General features: G+C 39.6%; 1 protein-coding gene across 3 annotated transcripts in view; it reads right to left on the bottom strand.

Annotated features, from left to right (window-relative positions):
- MPP5 (membrane protein, palmitoylated 5 (MAGUK p55 subfamily member 5)) overlaps window positions 1–19,705 on the bottom strand; it is a 75,819-nt gene that overhangs the window by 6,671 nt on the left and 49,443 nt on the right. For all 3 annotated transcript variants that reach the window (XM_005877915.2, XM_005877916.2, XM_014549119.1), the window contains 6 exons: window positions 12,702–12,885; window positions 8,753–8,824; window positions 8,320–8,391; window positions 5,893–6,060; window positions 5,057–5,259; window positions 3,235–3,345 (listed from right to left, as the gene is read on the bottom strand). In XM_005877915.2, coding sequence (XP_005877977.1) covers window positions 3,235–3,345; window positions 5,057–5,259; window positions 5,893–6,060; window positions 8,320–8,391; window positions 8,753–8,824; window positions 12,702–12,885 — 810 coding nt within the window. The remainder of the gene's footprint in view (window positions 1–3,234; window positions 3,346–5,056; window positions 5,260–5,892; window positions 6,061–8,319; window positions 8,392–8,752; window positions 8,825–12,701; window positions 12,886–19,705) is intronic.

The following is a 19,705-nucleotide window of genomic DNA, read 5'->3' as shown; positions in this document are numbered from 1 at the left end:
TCTGACGCAATTCAAGAGGATGAAAACATGCCTACCAAATGACTATGAATGTTTAGGGCAGCTTTGGTCACACTAGCTAAAAATTGGAAACCACCCAAATATTTTTAACTGGTAAATGGACAAATTGTAATATATTTAGATCATCTCTATATATAAAAGCCTAAGCGACCATCACAACTGAACGGAAGACCGAACAGGCTATGTGGGGTGACCAGGCTGGCAGGGGCGTTAGTGAGGAACAACCAAATGACTGAGCAGCAGGCTGCAAAGATGGCAGCGCCCACAGCCAATAAGGAGGGAATATGCTAATTGACTGCCATGCCCGCAAAGATGGCGGCGCCCACAGCCAATAAGGAGGGAATATGCTAATTGACTGCCATGCCCGCAAAGATGGCGGCGCCCACAGCCAATAAGGAGGGAATATGCTAATTGACTGCCATGCCCGCAAAGATGGCGGCGCCCACAGCCAATAAGGAGGGAATATGCTAATTGACTGCCATGCCCGCAAAGATGGCGGCGCCCACAGCCAATAAGGAGGGAATATGCTAATTGACTGCCATGCCCGCAAAGATGGCGGCGCCCACAGCCAATAAGGAGGGAATATGCTGACTGCCATGCCCTCAAAGATGGCGGTGCCCACAGCCACAAGATGGCTGGCAGGGGAGGGCAGTCGGGGGCAACCAGGCCAACAGGGAAGGACAGTTGGGGGTGACCAGGCCAATAGGGGAGGGCAGTTAGGGGCAAGCAGGCCAGCAGGAGAGGGCAGTTGGGGGCGACCGGGTCGGCAGGGAAGGGCAGTTAGGGGCAACCAGGCTGGCAGGGGAGGGCAGTTGGGGGCCATCGGGCCGGCAGGGGAGCAGTTAGGCGTCGATCAGGCTGGCAGGGTAGTGGTTAGGGGGTGATCAGGCTGGCAGGCAGAAGCAGTTAGGGGCAGGCACGCAGGCAGGCGAGCAGTCAGACATCCCCCGAGGGGGTCCCAGATTGGAGAGGGTGCAGATTGGGCTGAGGGACAACCCCCCCACTGCACAAATTTTGTGCACCGGGCCTCTAGTGGTATATATAGCACTTAGCAATAGAAGATATGAACTACTGTTAGATGCAATATAGATCAATATCAAAACATTATGCTGATTTAGAGCCAGATGCAAACTTAAACATACTGTGTGGTCCCATTTATATTAACTTCAAGAACAGACAAAACAAATCTATAGTGACATAAAGCAGATTAGTGGTTGCCTTGGGAAGACTGCAGGGGTAGTAACTTAAAAGGAGCATGAGAGAATGTTTTGGAGTGATGAAAATGTTCTAAATCTTGATTGGCATGGTAGTAGCACAGGTATGTGTTTTGCCAAAACTCACTGAATTATACAAGTAAAATGTATGCATTTTATTTATGTACAGTAACTTCAATAAAGTTGATTTTTAAAAATCAGAAAATTCTAATTAGAAAGTCAAGCATATTGTATACCATTAAAACATGTTGGTACTGATTAAGTCCATGCTTTAAAAATAGGTATAATTGGTATCTTTCTAGACCTCACTCAAATTAGGATGGCTAATTCAAAATAAAGTAGGTAAAAAATTCCATGAGAGCACTGCCAAAGAACACTAACCAAAAGAAAGTTGCTTACCATGTTTTGGACTGGTGTATAGCCTTTGGTACAACATTAAATCCTTGTTGAAGAAGAATAACCTAACTAAAAAAGAGCGTGCATGCTCGAAACAGAGAATAAGGCTGAACAAGCAGAATGGCGTTCACTGGTCCTTAAGGTGCGTCCCTTTCCTTTTCTTGTTTACCAAAGTAGTTACTGGGCACTAAGTTTCATAGAGGATTAACCTTATTTTTCTTATTATATGTTGTGATCCTCCTCAAAAATAGCAAGTGACCATGTTTCATATTTCTTGTGTATCATCCCAAGTGCTAAGGACACTCTGATCCCACTTACTTATGAACTTATAATTGTGCTGCAAAAAATAAAGAAGGGGTGAAACACTACTTTAACCAGCTAGTCTACTTAGCTTAAACTTTACGTTCAACATATAGGATGGGGAAATCCCTGATGTCTATAGCCTAAACTGTGGTCGGCAAACTCATTAGTCAACAGAGCCAAATATCCACAGTACAACGATTGAAATTTCTTTTGAGAGCCAAATTTTTTAAACTTAAACTATATAGGTAGGTACATTGTTATTAACTTAGTTAGGGTACTCCTAAGGCTTAGGAAGAGCCACACTCAAGGGGCCAAAGAGCCGCATGTGGCTCGCGAGCCGCAGTTTGCCAACCACGGGCCTAAGACATTGAAAAATACTAGCTTCACATATATACAGACTAAGAAATGTAAGTAGACCTAGAGTGAAAAAGTGTATCTTGAGGTAGGAGGGTTGCTGGCTGTGGTAAAGTCAAGAATTGAAGGAAAAGCGTGTTGTTATATGCTTTGAATAACTTTCAAGGAAGAGCATTATTACATGTTTTTATGGCTTTTAAGGAGAGTTAGGGGCATAGCAAATGAAATAAGTGACTCCACTATTAAATAGAAATATTATAAAAATCAGAAAAAAACAAGGAAGAGTAAATATTTGTTACTTTGACAAAGTAATCCACATGATAGTTTTTAGTTCACACATTTAAATAAAAAGCCAGTGCTTTCTGATTACCAGTATACTATCACTGAATTATTAATGTTTAGTATATAATAGACTACCTCAAACATGTCCAGCATCTAAAATAATTTTAAAAATTTTCCATTTCAGATCATGTAAGAAGATCAAAGGGAGGAGCCAAACAGAATATAAAGTTTCAATGAGAAAAAAGAGAAAAACAAGGGCACTCAATGTTGGCTCCCCACACATGCAGAATATCTACGGAGAACAGTGGGCAATCCCTAAGAATATGATGATCCCTTTTTGTGTGTGTTAGAGGCATCACATAATCCCTGCTGGAAATACACACATCCATGTGAAGATCAAGGAAGTGTTAAGGAAAGCCAAATCTGACCATACATTTGGGGTACAATAGGGAATGTGTGGGGAACAACAAGAGAAGCCACCTTCTTTGGAGAGCTGCACAGTCTAACCAGAGGCAACCATGGCAATATGGGGGAAAGTGATATGACAGAAAGAATAATCACTTTGAAAGCTCAAGATGATGTAGTTTTTAAGTACTGTGACATAATAGGCCACGAGCGTTTCATGTTTACTTTTAGTGGAATAGTACAACAATATATAAAACTCTACCTTTGGATTCTTGCCCTCTTTGGCCAACAATGCCCGAAGTCTTTCTTGTGAAGGGGGGGCAATAAAAATAATATATGGTTTCAAGTCTGAATTCCGGAGAGTCTTCAATGACTGAAAAGAAAAGATATTTTGGATCTTTAAAGTAATTGTCATGATTTAACTACTTCCCAATAATATATTTGGAATATAATAATGTCATTAAACAGCAATAACAACATAACCTATGAGTGTTTCCAAACATCTTTGTAACAAAAAATTCACAATATTTTAAGATCCTACCACTCACTGTAAAAATATATTGTGTACCTATAAAATCACACACACAAACACACACTATTGGCTCACTCTTTTTATGTAATGAAATAAAAATGAATGACTAAAGGATTACAACTATGTAATGTTAAAATACCCTGCTTTAAGATCACATGCAGATTATAACAACCATATTAAAAATCCATTTTAGAGAAAGTAGAAATGAGCAGTCACTTTACAATGTGGCAGGGTCTAAAGGAAGCACAAACTGAGAGAAAAACTTCACACACACACGCGTGCACACACACACACACACAATTTTGGAAAAGCACATCCTAGAAAAGGAGACTATCTGAATTGGGAGGTGCGGCTTTCTTTCTTTTTTTTTTTTAATTTTTTAAAAATCCTCACCTGAGGACATTTTTCCATTGATTTTTAGTGAGAGTGTAAGAGAGAGGGAAAGAAAGAGAAATATCCATGTGAGAGAGACACATCGATTGGTTGCTTCCTCACAAGCCCCGAACAGGGTCTGGGCCGGGGAGAAGCCTGCAACCAAGGTATGTGCCCTTGACCGGAATCAAACCTGGAACTCTTTGGTCCACAGGCGGAAGCTCTATCCACTGAGCCAAACCAGCTATGGCGGGAGGTGTGGCTTTCACCTCGCCTTTGCCACCACATGACAGTGTGCCATCAACTGAAGCACTCCATCAAAATGGGAATTACAGGGACATACCCCCCTTTTATTAACCTAAAAACATTAAGACAATATGTTTAACTTCTCAATGTTCTTTGGTACATCTGCTGGCACAAATAATGTAAGAATTCTGAAGGAGTTTAGTAAAAACATTTATACTTCTCTCAAATGTTTACAAGTGAAATAGTAGACTAAACTCTTTTATCTACTAAAAACAAAACAAAACAAAGAAAATCTAATTATTATTTTAAGAGAGTCATTTTATTTATCTTCATTATTATTATTTTGCAATCCTCATTAGAGGATATGTTTTTATTGATTTTTTTAGAGCGAGAGAAAGGGAGAGAAAGAGCTAAACATTGAGTGGTTGCTTCCTGTATGTGCCCTGACCAGGTATCAAACCTGCAACCTAGGTATATACCCTGAATGGGAACTGAACTCATAACCTTTTGGTGTATGGGACAACACTCCAAGGGAACCATTTTAGAGTCAATTTCCTTTCCTATACATCTATTTTTTAACCACTGCTTATAGTTCCTGAGTTGACATACTCAGTAGATTCATTAAGTTTTAGCCTGAAGCTGTCTAGTCTAGAAAAACTTTTCCACAACGAACAATCTTAAAAATCCCAAATCTCTAAGTTACTATACTAAATTTTAGAAAATATTTACATGTATATGTGTAGGTATGTATGTATTTGACTCTGAGGAAATCGAGATTTAGCAATCTGTCTGATTTCAGATAGGGAGTCAGTGGGGAAAAGCTGTATAAGAACTTAATTATGTCCCGTGGTTCTTGGACCAAAATATAGTTTCCACTAAATTACTTTGCAAAAAATGCCCTCAAGTTCAACACCCTAAACCAAAACAGCTTTACCTGTGTACGAAGACTTAAAAGACATATTTTCCCAGAGTTGATCACTTGCCGTACAGAATCAATGCTGGTTCCATACAGATTTTTCTCAAATTCACCATGCTCAATGAACTTTCCAGCTGCTATGTCTGCTTCGAATGCTTGCCGAGAAACAAAGTGGTAATCTCTACCAGCTACTTCGTGGTCTCGCCTATTGCGAGTTGTATCTAGACAGACAAATCCAGGTAAAAATAATTGGTATTGATCATGGTAAGGATGGAGGGTAATTTTGCTAATCAGAAAAAAGTTTTATTTCATAATACAGATTATAAAATAATGAACTGAGGAAATGTTAAGAACCCCGTGTTTAATTTAACACTGGTTTTATTTCTAGATTGAGAAATGAACAAAAATTTGTTTTTCGTGTGCTATTAATAGTTATATTAATAACAATATATTTTATGTTTACACTTTAAATTACTTCATCTTGCATTTAAAACACTACTATTCACCTTTTCTGAAGTTTACTTAGGTGCTATATAAGGTACCATATAATTTTAAAACAGAACTTCTGTGTTCAGAGATTTGTCTAAATTTCCATCTTCTCCATCAGTTGTTGAAACCAGATGATTCCATATTGAACAGGGAATTATAAGAAGTGCAAAATGAAATTCATTTAGAAAGTGATCAGTACCATATTCTTAGGAAAATTGAAATTTCTCAAGAAGATCTGGTTAAAACAGTTTTTCTTTCCTGGACAACAATGTTTTGATAAAATGAATGAAAAATTGCCCATGTAAGTTAGATTCTAAAGCGGTGAACTGAAAAGCACAGGAAAACGGGAATGCATCCAAACTTACGAGGAACTGCAGCTGCAAAGCGGTCTTTCTCTTTGTTCATGAGCCTCTGACGTAATTCATTCTGGCCACAGTTCTGTGGACCAATCAAAATGATAGGTCTTTTCCTATTTGCTGGCTGATGATAAAGTGACATTTCCTCATAAGTTAAGATTTCTTCATTGTCATAGTCTTTAGAAAAAGAAAAAGTTAAGCTCTTTAGACAGAATTATTGCTATGTAATAAATATACACTCATAGATCTTCCGAAAAAACTGAAAAGAGCACAATTTATTATTAAAAACACTTAACTTTTTGGATCAAGAGAGTATATCATGAGTATTTTCCCCTGTCATTATAGCCTTTCCAGGATACTATGAAAATAAATCAGACAATATATGAATCATTCTAGAAATTTCTATTGCTTCTCTTATTTCAGACTGAATGTTTAATATAATATCACAATACTGATCCTTATGTAAAATAGCTAGTTTGCAGCCAGTACTTTTATGGGGGAGGGGGGGCGCACCAGGTGATAAACTAATGAGAATAACATCTACCATTTTTGTAAAATGATGTTACTAACACATTATTTAGAGGGCTGGTTTAAGGATCAGACGTAATGTGCATGCTGAGCACAATACGTGGCATGAACATTCAAAATAGTGGCTACAACCAGAGATATCAGAGAAAGCTGGAATACTTTTCTGAGATTATATAACTTGCCATCACACTTCCTGCTTTTATATTTACTTTGTTCTGGAATACTTGAGGTCATGATTCAAGAAGAGGTATAAATTACGATAGGTGGGGTAACATTCCTAAAGCCCATAATTCAGATGAAATCAGAGCTATTAAGCGGTAAGAACAAAGGTAGACAATAGCAGCCTGCCATCTTCTCACGCATACCAGTTCATCTGACTGGAAAAGAAGGTCAGATGTGTAGTCAGACCCTCCCAGCTGCAAGTTCCATGGGGGCAGGGGACCATCTTAGCTGTGCCAGTGCTTAGCACAGAGCACAGAGTAGGAACTATATTTGCTTAAATTTCAGCTCAACCATATCTTAGTTGTAAGAACTTAAGCTGGTTACTTTAATATCTGAATTTGAATTTATTAATCTGAATGCTCAAGGAATTTATTGTGAGAACTAAATGGATGAAGGTATTGAAAGTATATATAGTTAGCCTCCCTAGAATAAAAGTTATTATAAATGAGTTATTATTAATAAAAATATTAATTATGACAACACCTTCCCTTTCCAAAATACTTTTCACTCTGAAAAACCAGAGTTCCTTCTTCTAACATGTATAATCAGACTGTGGCAGCACTGTGATTTACAGACTTGGTTTATAATCAGATTTGCAAAATTTCTAGAGTATAATAACTTCATTAGAGCTGAATTAATTAATTTTAGTGCACTTCAAAACATGAAAAACAGATTTAATCACCTACCCAAATATAGAGTAAAGGATTAAAAATTCAATAAATCTTCTTAGTTACATAAATATAACAAAGCGTTAAGGTTGTTTATTTTGGAAAAAAATTTTATTAAAGTAAATAGAATCTCTGATATAGTTTTATATGGAGTTTTTCAACAATCTATAACAGTTTTTTCATTGATTTAACTTATGCTGCCTAAAAAGACTTCAAGGTACTGAGAGAATAAGTCTTACAAATTGTTTAAGAAGTTAAGGATTGCCTTGACTTTATTATTTGGCTTGTTTCTAACATGAACCAAAGCAGAGGTAGAATATCTACTGCCCATACGGACCAACCAAGAAGGTAATGAGAGCAGGAAATCAGGTTTGGTTTATAAAAATTGGATGTTGTGGAAACTGTTAAACTAAGACAGTAGTAGGTGCCCAATATAAAGGCAACAGCCATCATCAGGTACAGCAGAGTGTTGTCACCTGGGAATATGAGTCACATGTTATTAGAGCTTTTGATTTTAAAAGAAGTATCAACTTTAAAATAGAACAAAAAAACTCCATGTACCTGACTCTGCCAGCAGGTAGCAGGCTCTGTGGAATGAGTTGTCTTAGTAACAGGAGTTATTATAGATAAAGTATTGTTTACTTAAAATACAGCTATATTGTCAGAATTTGTTAGAAGCATGTATCAATTTCACAAAGAGTTTGAGTAGAAAAAAATTAGAGAAATTTCAATTCTATTTCCTCAAAATTAGAGAAATATCAATATAACACTATATATATTCATTGTACTTTAATTTTTATATCAATTTTTCTCCGAATTCAAAACACTGCATTACTCATAGGATTCTAAAAGAAAATAATTTTTGTTAAATGACTTTCTTAAGCCGTTGTGTCACATTAAGAGGCAAAACAGGACCAGAAACAAAACTACCTGAAAATATCAATTTAATTTCTTTCAAGTGCTAAATATTGGGCCTCTTTCATATATAAATTTAGTTATCTCTGAGAGTGGAACTTACCATCATTTTTATTGGCATTATATAAAACCTTTTTCCTTTTCTTTTTATTCTTCTTTGCACACCATAATTTTCCTGTTGAATAATCATAAACATAACTATAAATGTGGTATTTGTTTCCTCAAAAAAGCTACATATTTCAAATAGAAGCACTCAAATAGTTAATTTAAATTTATAAACATTACATTTTTCATAGAAAAACTACTTTCCAGGGAAGTATTTACAATTTTCTATTAATCTCACATTATAGACCAGCAATCTTTAATATTTAAATCCTGTCCTTTCTTTACAGTTCTAAGATAACCAGTTTTGCCTTTCACATCACTCTTGCCATAATATATCTTTCATCCCAGTTCTAACTGATATGTAAATTTAAACATACTTACAGATGAAGACCCAAGAAATCTCTTATTAATGCCAAATAAAAATGTCCAACCTGATTTTTCTGGCTCCTTGTCTTCCTCTATGGTTTGCTTCATGGCTTCCCTTTGCTGTTGAAAGCTTTTCCCTTAACAGCAGAAAGGAAAAAGAGTAAAATATTTAAGACAGAAGAACAGAAGTATTTTTTTAAAAAATCAAGGGAAAACACCAGGAGTAACTACTCATTTATATTCCCTCCTAATTCCTTCCGCCACCTATGAGAGTATATCAGCTATGATTATAAATACGCCTCCAAATGTTTAACATATTACGTTTCAACCTCAGTCTCAACCAATTCTAAGACATTTATTACTAGACTATCTCACCTATTAGAAAAGATAAATCATAAACTAGTGTTAGAAAATTTAATAGTTCAGTTTTTACAAAGCTTTCATTGAGTAGTTACTAAATGGAAAGTACTATGCTGAATCTTACAACACTTCTGATCATTCAGAATTACAGGAAATCAAGCAAATTCATTCTAGAAGTTAACTTTACAAAATAATATGTGAACATTCATCACTTTTTAATTCCAAGACACTACTCAACATATTCCCTTTCATTTATCCTTTTCTTTCCCTCTTTTTCTTTGTATGTATATATATGTATGTATGTGTTTTAATGATTTTTAAAATTTCCACCTTTACTAATGATACAAATAAATGGAAACATATTGTTTTTCCTCTAAGGATTTTGTTTTTAATATAGGAAGCTTTCAAGGTTTTTGACCTTCATTTTCTTTTAAGACATCTACTTTAAAACCAAATGAATTTTTTCTGAAGGCTGAAAATAATTTTACTTCAAAAATTCTGTATTAGAAGTCTACTTTTACATTTTATTTTTATATCTAATTCTTCCCATTTCACGCCAGGGATTCTTAAACATCGATAGGCAATTTCCATCTGTCTACAGGAATAACCTGTAGAATGCAGTGTGTTTCATAAAAGCACAAGTGAAAATATTGAGTTTGACACACATAAGAACCATTAAAGGAAACCAGGTTATCTCCAGAGCTATACAGATTGCATTTCTAGTGAAACAAATAACTATGACTAGAAGGAAAATTTTAAGAGCATTAATATTTAAAAATGACTATTTGTCTTTAACAGAGTAAAAAAAATAAGGAACAAAATCCTAATATATAAAAAGCCAGGGGCCGTAACAACCAAAACGACTGGATGGACGACCGAACAGCAGGCTAGGGAGCTGAGGGAGCAGGAGGAAAGGTCACCATGAGGTGACCCCCGCCTGGATCAGGGGCGTGGCTAGCCTTCAAACCGCAGGTGGCCCCTAGCCCAGGCCAGCCAGTGCCCCAGAGGGGATCCCCACTATGATCGGGGGCATGGCCAGCCTTCAAAACGCGGGTGGCCCCTAGCCTGGGGAGGCCTCCTAGCCGAGGACGCCCGAGTCTGTTCTGGACCTAGGGCTGCGCTCTCCCCGCGAGCGACTTGGAAGCCACCAGTGTCCACCAAAAAGTAGGACCATTGAACCGTTCACAGTCTCAGTGCAGGCATGGGTCCGTGGCTGATGGGATGGAGGCCAAACCAAAACAAAACAGCGGAAAGATCCTGCCCACCTTGGTGGGTGCAGCTGCAGTCCACATGGGCCTGGGCAGTGTAGAAAGTGCTACCTTCTCCCGGGTCCTGTGCTGGCACTACCGCCTTGCTCACCCTCAAGCCCCCCCGAGTCCTGACAGCAAAGTGTGTAGGTCATCCTGCAGGAGTTGTGCCATTCTGGGTGCTTTTGCCCAAAGATACCCTTTGGGATGAATTCAGAGCCACATCTCACTTCTCATGAGACTGGAAGAACCATGTAAAAGGAATTCGACAAAAGCTTTCCACATCTGTTTATTCTTTTGAATGCATAAAACGACCTTAAAAAAAGCATTCGGGCCACCTAAGAGAGAATGTACTTTCTGGCCAGAGCATGCAGGATTCTTTTGCCCAACAGGTTAAAGGAAGCAGAGAGCTGGCACAGTAGAAATGGCTTTGGTGCCCTATGAGGAGACCAAGGGAATGGGGTTGTAGAAATTCCACAAGCCTCTTGCCACCTTCTCCTTTGCAAACCACACCATCCAGATCCACCAGGACTGGAGGCAACTGGGAGTCGCAGCTGTGGTTTGGGACGTGGTAAGCAAATCCTTGGGGGCCTCTGAAAACATCTGCAATTGATTATAAGACTGGTCTTTATTTAAAAAGAAATAAAAGAACAGCTTTGTTGAGATATATATATAATTCATATACTGTACATGTCACCTAAAGTGTACAATGAACTAGTTTTTTAATGTAAATTCAGAGTGGTACAACCATCACCATGCTCAATTTGTAAATATTTTCATGACCCCATCCCCTCCAAAAAGAACTTCTACCCACTAGAATCACTTTCCTGATCATCTTCCCCAAAATAGATTGCATTTTAAGGGTGGGTAAAGGAAAGTTAAGGGAAGTTAAAATACTGCACAAAGGATATTGTAAAATGACAAAGCCCAAAGTGAAGATTATGTGTTTTCTTTTTTTTTTTTAATATTTTTTTATTGATTTCAGAGAGAAAGGGAGAGGGAGAGAGAGATAGAAACATCAATGATAAGAATCACTGATCAGCTGCCTCCCACAGGCCCCCTACTGGGGATTGAGCCCACAACCCAGGCATGGGCCCCTGGCCAGAATCAAACGTGGGACCCTTCAGTCCACAGGCCGATGCTCTCTCCATTAAGCCAAATTGGCCAGGGCCATGTGTTTTCTTTAAGTTCTGCGTGGTTGTAATGGTCCCCAAATCTATACTAATAAAAGGGTAATATACTAATTAGAGTGGACGTCTTCTGGACATCCTTCCTGACAAAGCCGCAGTGGCTGCGAGGGCTAAGGCTCAGGCCGGCAGTGGCAGCAGCAGCAGCACGGTGATGGGGGCGGTGCCTTCCCTTGATCGGCCAGGTCGTCTCCCACAGAGGGAGGCCAGACTGGGGGCCAAGGCAGAGGCAGTTAGGGGCAATCAGGCAGGCGAGCGGTTAGGAGCCAGCGGTCCTGGATTGCAAGAGGGATGTCTGACTGCCGGTTTAGGCCTGATCCCACAGGGGGTCCCAGATTGGAGAGGGTGAAGGCTGGGCTGAGGACCCCCCCCCCCCCGTGCACTAATTTCGTGCACCGGGCCTCTCGTAATTTTAATAATTTACATAGTAAGATGTTTAAAAACATTACAGTGTGATACTTCTATGGCACATTTTTATAGTATGCACATGTAACTATTTTTGAGATAGAATCAGACATTAATAGGAGATGGACACTATGACCTCTAAAAAATCCTTCTAACAGAAAACCATTATCAAACTCAAACTAAGGTGGGTCCATTTATTTGTCCTATAAAAGACCTGCAAATGATATCACTGAAATCTCCTTGACTCATCTATATACTTTCAGAAACTCAATGTAATCAATCCGTCAATAAACACCAGTTCTAAATATTTATGGGCTACGCCTGGCATGGTAAGAAGATATCAAATTGATATTTGGCAGAAGCACGGAATAGAGAACATGATGGCTGCCCAATACTCCAGGATTTTTGAGGAATGTCCTGCAGCTGATATTGTGAAGAATCAAGGGTAAAGCATCAGCCACTCAACTTAGTATGAGAAGCTCATTCATTCCTCCTTTCCTGAATTATGACCAAATATAGACAAATTTGTTTCCAGCTTTTGCATTTAAAAGCAGACGACTTTTGACTTTCTGTAATCCACACACATAAAGAACAAATGTAAATATTATATTACATCCTAATTTCATCTAAAGCCCAACAAACTGGTCATAATTATATTCAAGATATTTATGCTACAGTTGCAACATAAAAACCCAACTGCATGAAAAAGCAATTACATCATTTTTAAAAGGCATGAAAAAGAGTTTCCTCCATGAAGGTCTGTTTTTTAAATGCTCTTTTAACTATATATGTACTTTCTACTATATTGTCCTTACCTGGAACAAGCCCAGCTAGAGGTTGATTATCTTCATCCCCATCCCTGTAGGCCTGCCACCAGTTTGGATCTTCCTGACTGATCACATGAAGTATGTCCCCTTTTTGAAAAGAGAGACCTAACTCTCGACATGGGACATATGGGTCATCTGAAGGGTCATAGTCAAAATGAGCTTTTACATGGATCTAAAAGATAAAAGGGGTAAAAAAAATAATGCTGAAATGGCAACACAAAATACTTAGCATAAATATAATTAAAATGTTATGGTTTTTCATTAGTGCAAAGAAATTATGAGCTGAAAGAGGGAAGTTTAGTTAAATAACAGTATTTTGGGGGCAGTATTTTCTTAGGCTCATCTGTTTTCTTCAGTTAAAGTTCATCTCTCTGTTGACTGCATACATGTACAAGGGTATGCAAAACATTATCATTAGTTACTAACAAGCTGAGGTACTAAGGAGCTTCAAGGCTTAAGAGAAGCAGAAGGAATATAATAAAGCCCCCCACCCCCACACCGCCTGTCTCCCTTCCTGATCTGTAAAAAACAAGAACTCTGTGGTGCCCCTCAGATATCTCCAACCTATAAAACAGACCTCTTGATTTTTCTCCCCAAATCTGTTTTCCCTCCCGATTTCCCTTTAATAAGCAGCACCACTATCCACCCAGTTGTTCAAGCATCCTTGCCTCCTCTTTCCTTTACCCTCCACATTCATTACAAGGTCCTGTTATTGCTACTTCCAGAACACAGCCTGATTAATTTTTTCCACTGCCACAGCTATTATCCAAGTTTAAGCCATCATCATACTTCATAATGACTTCAGCAACAGTTTCCTAAATCTCCTTGCTTCCTTATTGGCTTTACTGATCCAATTTATACACAGAAGCCAGAAATGTTTTGTTTTTTGTTTTTAAAATAAAAATCAAGTCATTTACTATATTTAAAATCCAAACTCCCTGCCATGGCCAAGGAAACCTGCTTGACCTGGCCCTATCTACCTCTCTAGCTTCATCTCATAGAGTCCCCTCCTCGCCTTTTTACTCTCCTTTGTTCCATGCCCACAGGCTTTCCAAAAACAAAGTTCTTGAGATATTTTACCTGAAAGCTCTTCTGGCAATTAACAGGCTTGGCTTCATCTTATTCTACAGTCTTGGCTTCACGCTGCCTTCTCCAAGAGGCCTTTCCTGTCCATCTTATGTAATTGATTCCACTTATTTTTACTCTCAATGTTCACACTGTGCTTATTCCTACCTTATCACTTACTGCAAACTATAATTATTTTGTCATGTTCATTATTATAAACCCAGTGCTTAGCACAGTGCCTAGTACACAAAAGAGATCCAACAGATGTTCATTGTAAGGAAAATAATTATTTGGGACTCCTAAGAATATATTTCAATAATTAAAACTAACGCCACTGGGCTAGTGGTTAATTCTATGGTTTGTATCCCTTCACTGTAACTTTAGCATCCTCCTATCCTGAGCCTTTAAGTTTCCCTTAAACCACTTTTCTCTATCCTCCCAACCTTTACCCCACAAATCAAAAGACTTCATGAAGGCATGCTCCCAGTTTTATTAAGAGTTCGTTGGACGGAAAATAAACAGTGATGCAGAAACCTAGTATTTAGTGGCTTTGTGGGACATTACCTGTTACACTACACAGCAGTTAAGAGCATAGGTTCTGGAATAGACATGGGTTCTAGTCCTGACTCAGTCACTTACCAATAGTGGGCTTGGGCAATTAACTTGACCATTCTAGTTCTAGTTTCAATGCCTGTTGAATGGGAATAATAAAGATATCTATATTTCATGGGGATGCTGTGAGAATTAAATGAGATAAAATATATAAAACAATCAGTACTGTGCCTGGCACAGAGTAAATATCATAATAGCTAACATTTATTGGATAATCAGTACTCTGAATTTTCTAGTGCATATTCCATCACTAATAAGCAGTGTGATCCCACTACATTTCAATTTACTCCTATGTTCATCTCATGGCACACATAAACTAATTACTAAAATCTATGGCACACTAAAATATATATTTTTTGCCGATCTGACAAAACAATAGGTATAATTTTAATTCATTCACACTGGAAGGCTATTATTGTGTTAGCTGTTGCATTTTCTAATTTGACAGTGTAAGGGAAAAGAGGTCAGTGCTCCTGACTAAATAGTCAGGTACTGCAGGTTTTAAAAATTCTTGGGGCACACTGTTTGAAAATCGCTGGATTAGAGCATTACTATATGAAAAATGTGCCTTCAGCTCAAATATTCTATTTCCTCTCTCCATATTTTTTCAATTATATTGTGAAATATAATCTAAAGTTTTATAGACCTCTCTGGGAATTCTAACTTGTTTCTAAGTCAATGTGGAGAGAGAGAAACAGCACAGCTTAAGCAATTCATGAGTCCTGGGATAAATGTGTCAGTCACCCAGGAAGCAAACTACAAAAGTGCCAAAACTCGTGCCCTCTGCAAATGATAAAGTAGCCACTTGTTGCTGTGTGTGATGCATAAGGGGGTACCTCTCCCGACACTTTGCTTTTGCCATTCGTGACATTATAGTTGAGCCAGTGAACGTATTACAATTTTACACCTACAGTTGAACACCTACAGTACTTTATCTACAGAAAGATACCTTTGCTCTTACTAGATCTTGACCTGTACCATAATGATGCTCAATAAACTGGTTTTAATTTCTTAATATCATAGATAATTATTCTGCATATGCCAACAAAATTTATGATTTCCTGCCCTGGCCAATGTTGTTCAGTGGTTGGAGCATCAGCTTGTGCACCAAAGGGTTCATTCCTCACCTTCGGTCGGGCACATGCAGGAGGCAACTGGTCGATGTGTTCAACTCACATCAAAGTTTTTCTCTCTTCCCCCTTCCCTCCCACTTTTTCTGAAAAGCAATGGAAAAAATATCCTTATGTGAGGATTATCAACAACAACAAATAATGATTTCTTATCACCGTTTTCTTTTTTTGAAACCTTCAGTGCAAGCTTTAATAATAGTTCATTTTAAGCCAGTTATGTTTTATAAAAACTTTACAAGAGATATTGCAATTAAGAGTTCTTCACAATAAAAGAAGGAAATGAAGGAAAAAATATTGCACAACATTGTTTCTATTTTGAAAAGATCTCTACATATCAAATACTGTATTATTTATTTTTTTAAAATCCTCACTCTAGGATATGTTTATGATTTTTAGAGAGAGAAGGGGGGGGGGAGAGAGAAACACTGATGTGAGAAACATACAAGTTGCCTCCTGTATGCACCCCAACTGGGGATCAACCCGCAACCTTTTTTGTGTACAGGATGATGCTCCAACCAACTGAGCCACCTGGCTAGGCTCAAATGCTATATTTTAAAAGAGCATCATTTCTTTTCCTTTCTCTTCCTTTCTCTTATTTATTTTTTTTGTGTTAATCCTCACCTGAGGATATTTTGCCATTGATTTTTAGAGAGTGGAAGGGAGGGGGAGAGACAGAGAGAGAAACATCAACGTGAGAGACGCATTGACCGGTTGCCTCCTGCATGCACCCTGATCAGGGCCGAGGATCGACCCTGCAACTGAGGTACCTGCTGCCCTTGACCAGAATTGAACCCGGGACCCTTCAGTCTGCAAGCTGATGCTTTATTCATTGAACTAAAATGGCGAGGGCTCTCCCTTTCCTTTTAAAGCCATATACGTAGGGTCATATTCCAACCCTCCTCTGTGTATCTTCTCTAAGAGAAGAGCTACTTTTGAAGTTTAAGGCTTGTTCGAAGGAGGTATGTGGAAAGGCACAGTGCACAAGGAATCAGGCTACTGGAATCCAGATACAAACTGTTTCCTCATTTCTCCTACAAAAGAACTTTATACAGAAGGAAGGTTGCAAATGCAATTTTAGGTTCCTAGGTCGATGCTCAATGGCTGAGCCACACCGGCTGGGCAGGGTCTGCAAATGCAATTTTAATGTGTTCCATAAGAATAAAGGAAAAGCATGGATGATGATACATTGATAAAGAAATGAAACTGTGTTCTGTTTCAAACTACTATGCTTTTATAAAAGTTAAGAGTAACAACAGATATAATAGACAGTCTTCCTTGTTAACCCAGCACTTTGAAGTTTGTAATTTTTTAACAGCTTTATTGAGATAATTCATATACTATACAAGGCACCATGTACACAACTGGATGGTTTAATTCAGAGTTATACAACCACCACAAATTTTAGAACATTTTTATCAGCCCCAAAAGAAACACCATATAGATTAAGAATACCTCCCATTCCCTCCTAACTCACCACGCCTACACCTAAGAAGCTATTAATCTACTTTCTGTCTCTGTGGATTTACCTTTCTGGACAATTCATATAAATGAACCAACACATGGCTTTTGTGACTGGCATCATTCCCTCAGCATAATTTTATCAAGGTTAATCCATGTTGAAGCATATTTTATTCCTTTTAATTGCCAAATAATATCCCACATTTCATTTTCCATTTATTAGCTGGCAGACATTTGGGTTGTTTCTACTACCTGTCTATCCTATCCTATCTAATAAAGAGGGAATATGCTAATTGACCCTTACACTGTTGCAAAGATGGCAGCACCCACAGCCAATAAGAAGGGAATATACCTAACTGACTGTCATGCCCTCAAAGATGGTGGCACCCACAGCCACAAGATGGTAGCACCCAGTCTCCTCAGCCCCGCCTGGGTGACAGGCGTGCGGCACGGCCGGGCCCGCCCCCAGACAGGTCCAGCCACTCCACACGCCTGCCTCCGGAGTCCCCCAGTCCCCTCCACACCCCAGCCACCCAGGGCCAGCTTGAGGTGCAGGCAAGCCTTGGATGGCAGCTGCCCAGCCAATGCCTGAGGCGCAGGCAAGCCTCAGATGTTGGCTTCCCAGCTGCCAAAGGCTGGCCTGAAGTGCAGACAAGCCTTGGATGGCAGCTTCCCAGCCAACCAGGGCCGCCCAAGGCTCAGATAACCAGGGCCAGCCAAGGCTTGCGCTGCTGGCAGTGGCAGCAGCAGAGGTCGCCTTCCCCTGATTGCCGGGTCACCTCACACTCCTGAGGGCTCCCGGACTGTGAGAGGGGGCAGGCCGGGCTGAGGGACCCTCCTCCAGTGCATGAATTTTCATGCACCGGGCCTCTAGTATAATAATAAAAGCCTAATATGCTAAGTGTCTGGTCGTCCGTTCAACCAATCAAAGTGTAATAATGCTAATGATATGCTAAGACCTCTCAACTGCTCGCTATGATGTGCACTGACCACCAGGGGGCAGTCGACCAGTTGCTATGATGTGCACTGACCACCAAGGAGCAGAAGCTCTGACTGGTAGATTAGCTTGCTGCTGGGGTCCAGCCCCATCCTGCGGTCCCTCCCAGGCTGGCCAACCTCCTGCGTCCCTCCCTAGCCCCGATCGTGCACTGGTGGGGTCCCTCAGCCTGGCCTGCGTCCTCCCGCAATCCGGGACCCCTCGGGGAATGTTGGAGAGCTGGTTTCAGCCCTATCCTGCTCAACACAGGAGCTGCCCCCTGGTGGTCAGTACGCTCCCACAGGGGGAGTGCCGCTCAGCCAGAAGCCAGGCTCAAGGCCGGCAAGCACAGCGGCAGTGGCGTGGCGGGAGCCTCTCCCGCCTCTGCGGCAATGTTAAGGATGTCCGACTGCCCCGGGGAGTGGGCCTAAGCTGTCAGTCAGACATCCCCCAATGGCTCCCGGACTGTGAGAGGGTGCAGGCTGGGCTGAGGGACTCCCTCAACGCCCCAGTGCATGAATCTCGTGCACCGGGCCTCTAGTTATAAATAATGCTACTGTGATCACTCAAGTACAAGTTTGTGTTAGATATATGTTTTCAATTCTCTTGGATATATACCTAGGAATGGGACTGTTGGATCACACAGTAAGAAAGTCTGTCTTTTAATATAGCTAGTTGAGTAAATGTTAAACAATGCTCATTCTAAAATACAAGTGTACAAGCACTTCTTCCCCCTACACTGATATATTTAAGTTAAATAAACCCACCTATAATAACAGAAAAAGACAAAGTTCAATGTTACAAGTCACAAAAATTCTAAAAGACATTTTATGAGTTTACTCATTTAAAATAATGATATTTCATATTTATCTAAATAAAATCTAGTGAATTTCCTTGTTTTTATTTGAGTGCAAGAAATATTTAAGGTAACACTTCTGATACCCAAAATAATCACACCTATGGCATAAGTGTTTGTGTGGGCGTAAGTTTTAATGAACTGAAAACTTATGTCCACAGAAAAACCTGAACAAGGATGTTTATAGCAATGATATTTATAATGACCAAAAACTTGGAAGCAACCAAGATGTCTTTCAGTTGGCGAATGGATAAACTGTTGTATATCTTAGACAACAGAATATTATTCAGTGCTAAAAAGAAATGAGCTATCAAGCTATAAGAAGACATGAAGGAAACTTAAACGTTTATCACTAATGAAAATACCAACCTGAAATGGCCAACTATATGACATTCCAACTATAAGACATTCTGGAAAAGGCAAAACTATAGAGACCAGTGGTTGCCATGGTTGGAAAGAGGAATTGATGAACAGACAGAGCAGAGGATTTTTAGGTCAGAGAAACTTCTATACGATACAATGGTGAGTGAATCCATGGAATTACACATTTGTCAAAACCCATAGAATGTACACCACCCAAAGCGAATCATTATAAACTACTAGAGGCCCAGTGTACGAATTTATGCACGGGTGGGGTCTCTTGGCCTGGCTGGAGATCGAGGCCTATTGGGGGGGCCAGCCAGCCAGGGGGAGGGACCCTGGGAGGTTGGCCGACCGGCCCCACATCTGGGCTGATAGGGCGGGAGGGGTGGGGGAGATCTCTGGAGGTTGGCAGTGAGAGTACACTGACCACGGGTGGTGGGCAGCTCCTGCATTGAGCGTCTGCCCCCTGGTGGTCAGTGCGGCCATAGCAACCGGTCAACTGGTCACTTAGGCTTTTATATTTATTTATTTA

This window comes from Myotis brandtii, unplaced genomic scaffold (genome assembly GCF_000412655.1).
Source record: "Myotis brandtii unplaced genomic scaffold, ASM41265v1 scaffold536, whole genome shotgun sequence".
Taxonomy (NCBI): domain Eukaryota; kingdom Metazoa; phylum Chordata; class Mammalia; order Chiroptera; family Vespertilionidae; genus Myotis; species Myotis brandtii.
Note: the sequence above shows the minus strand (reverse complement) of the source record. Positions and strands in the feature narration are given on the sequence as shown.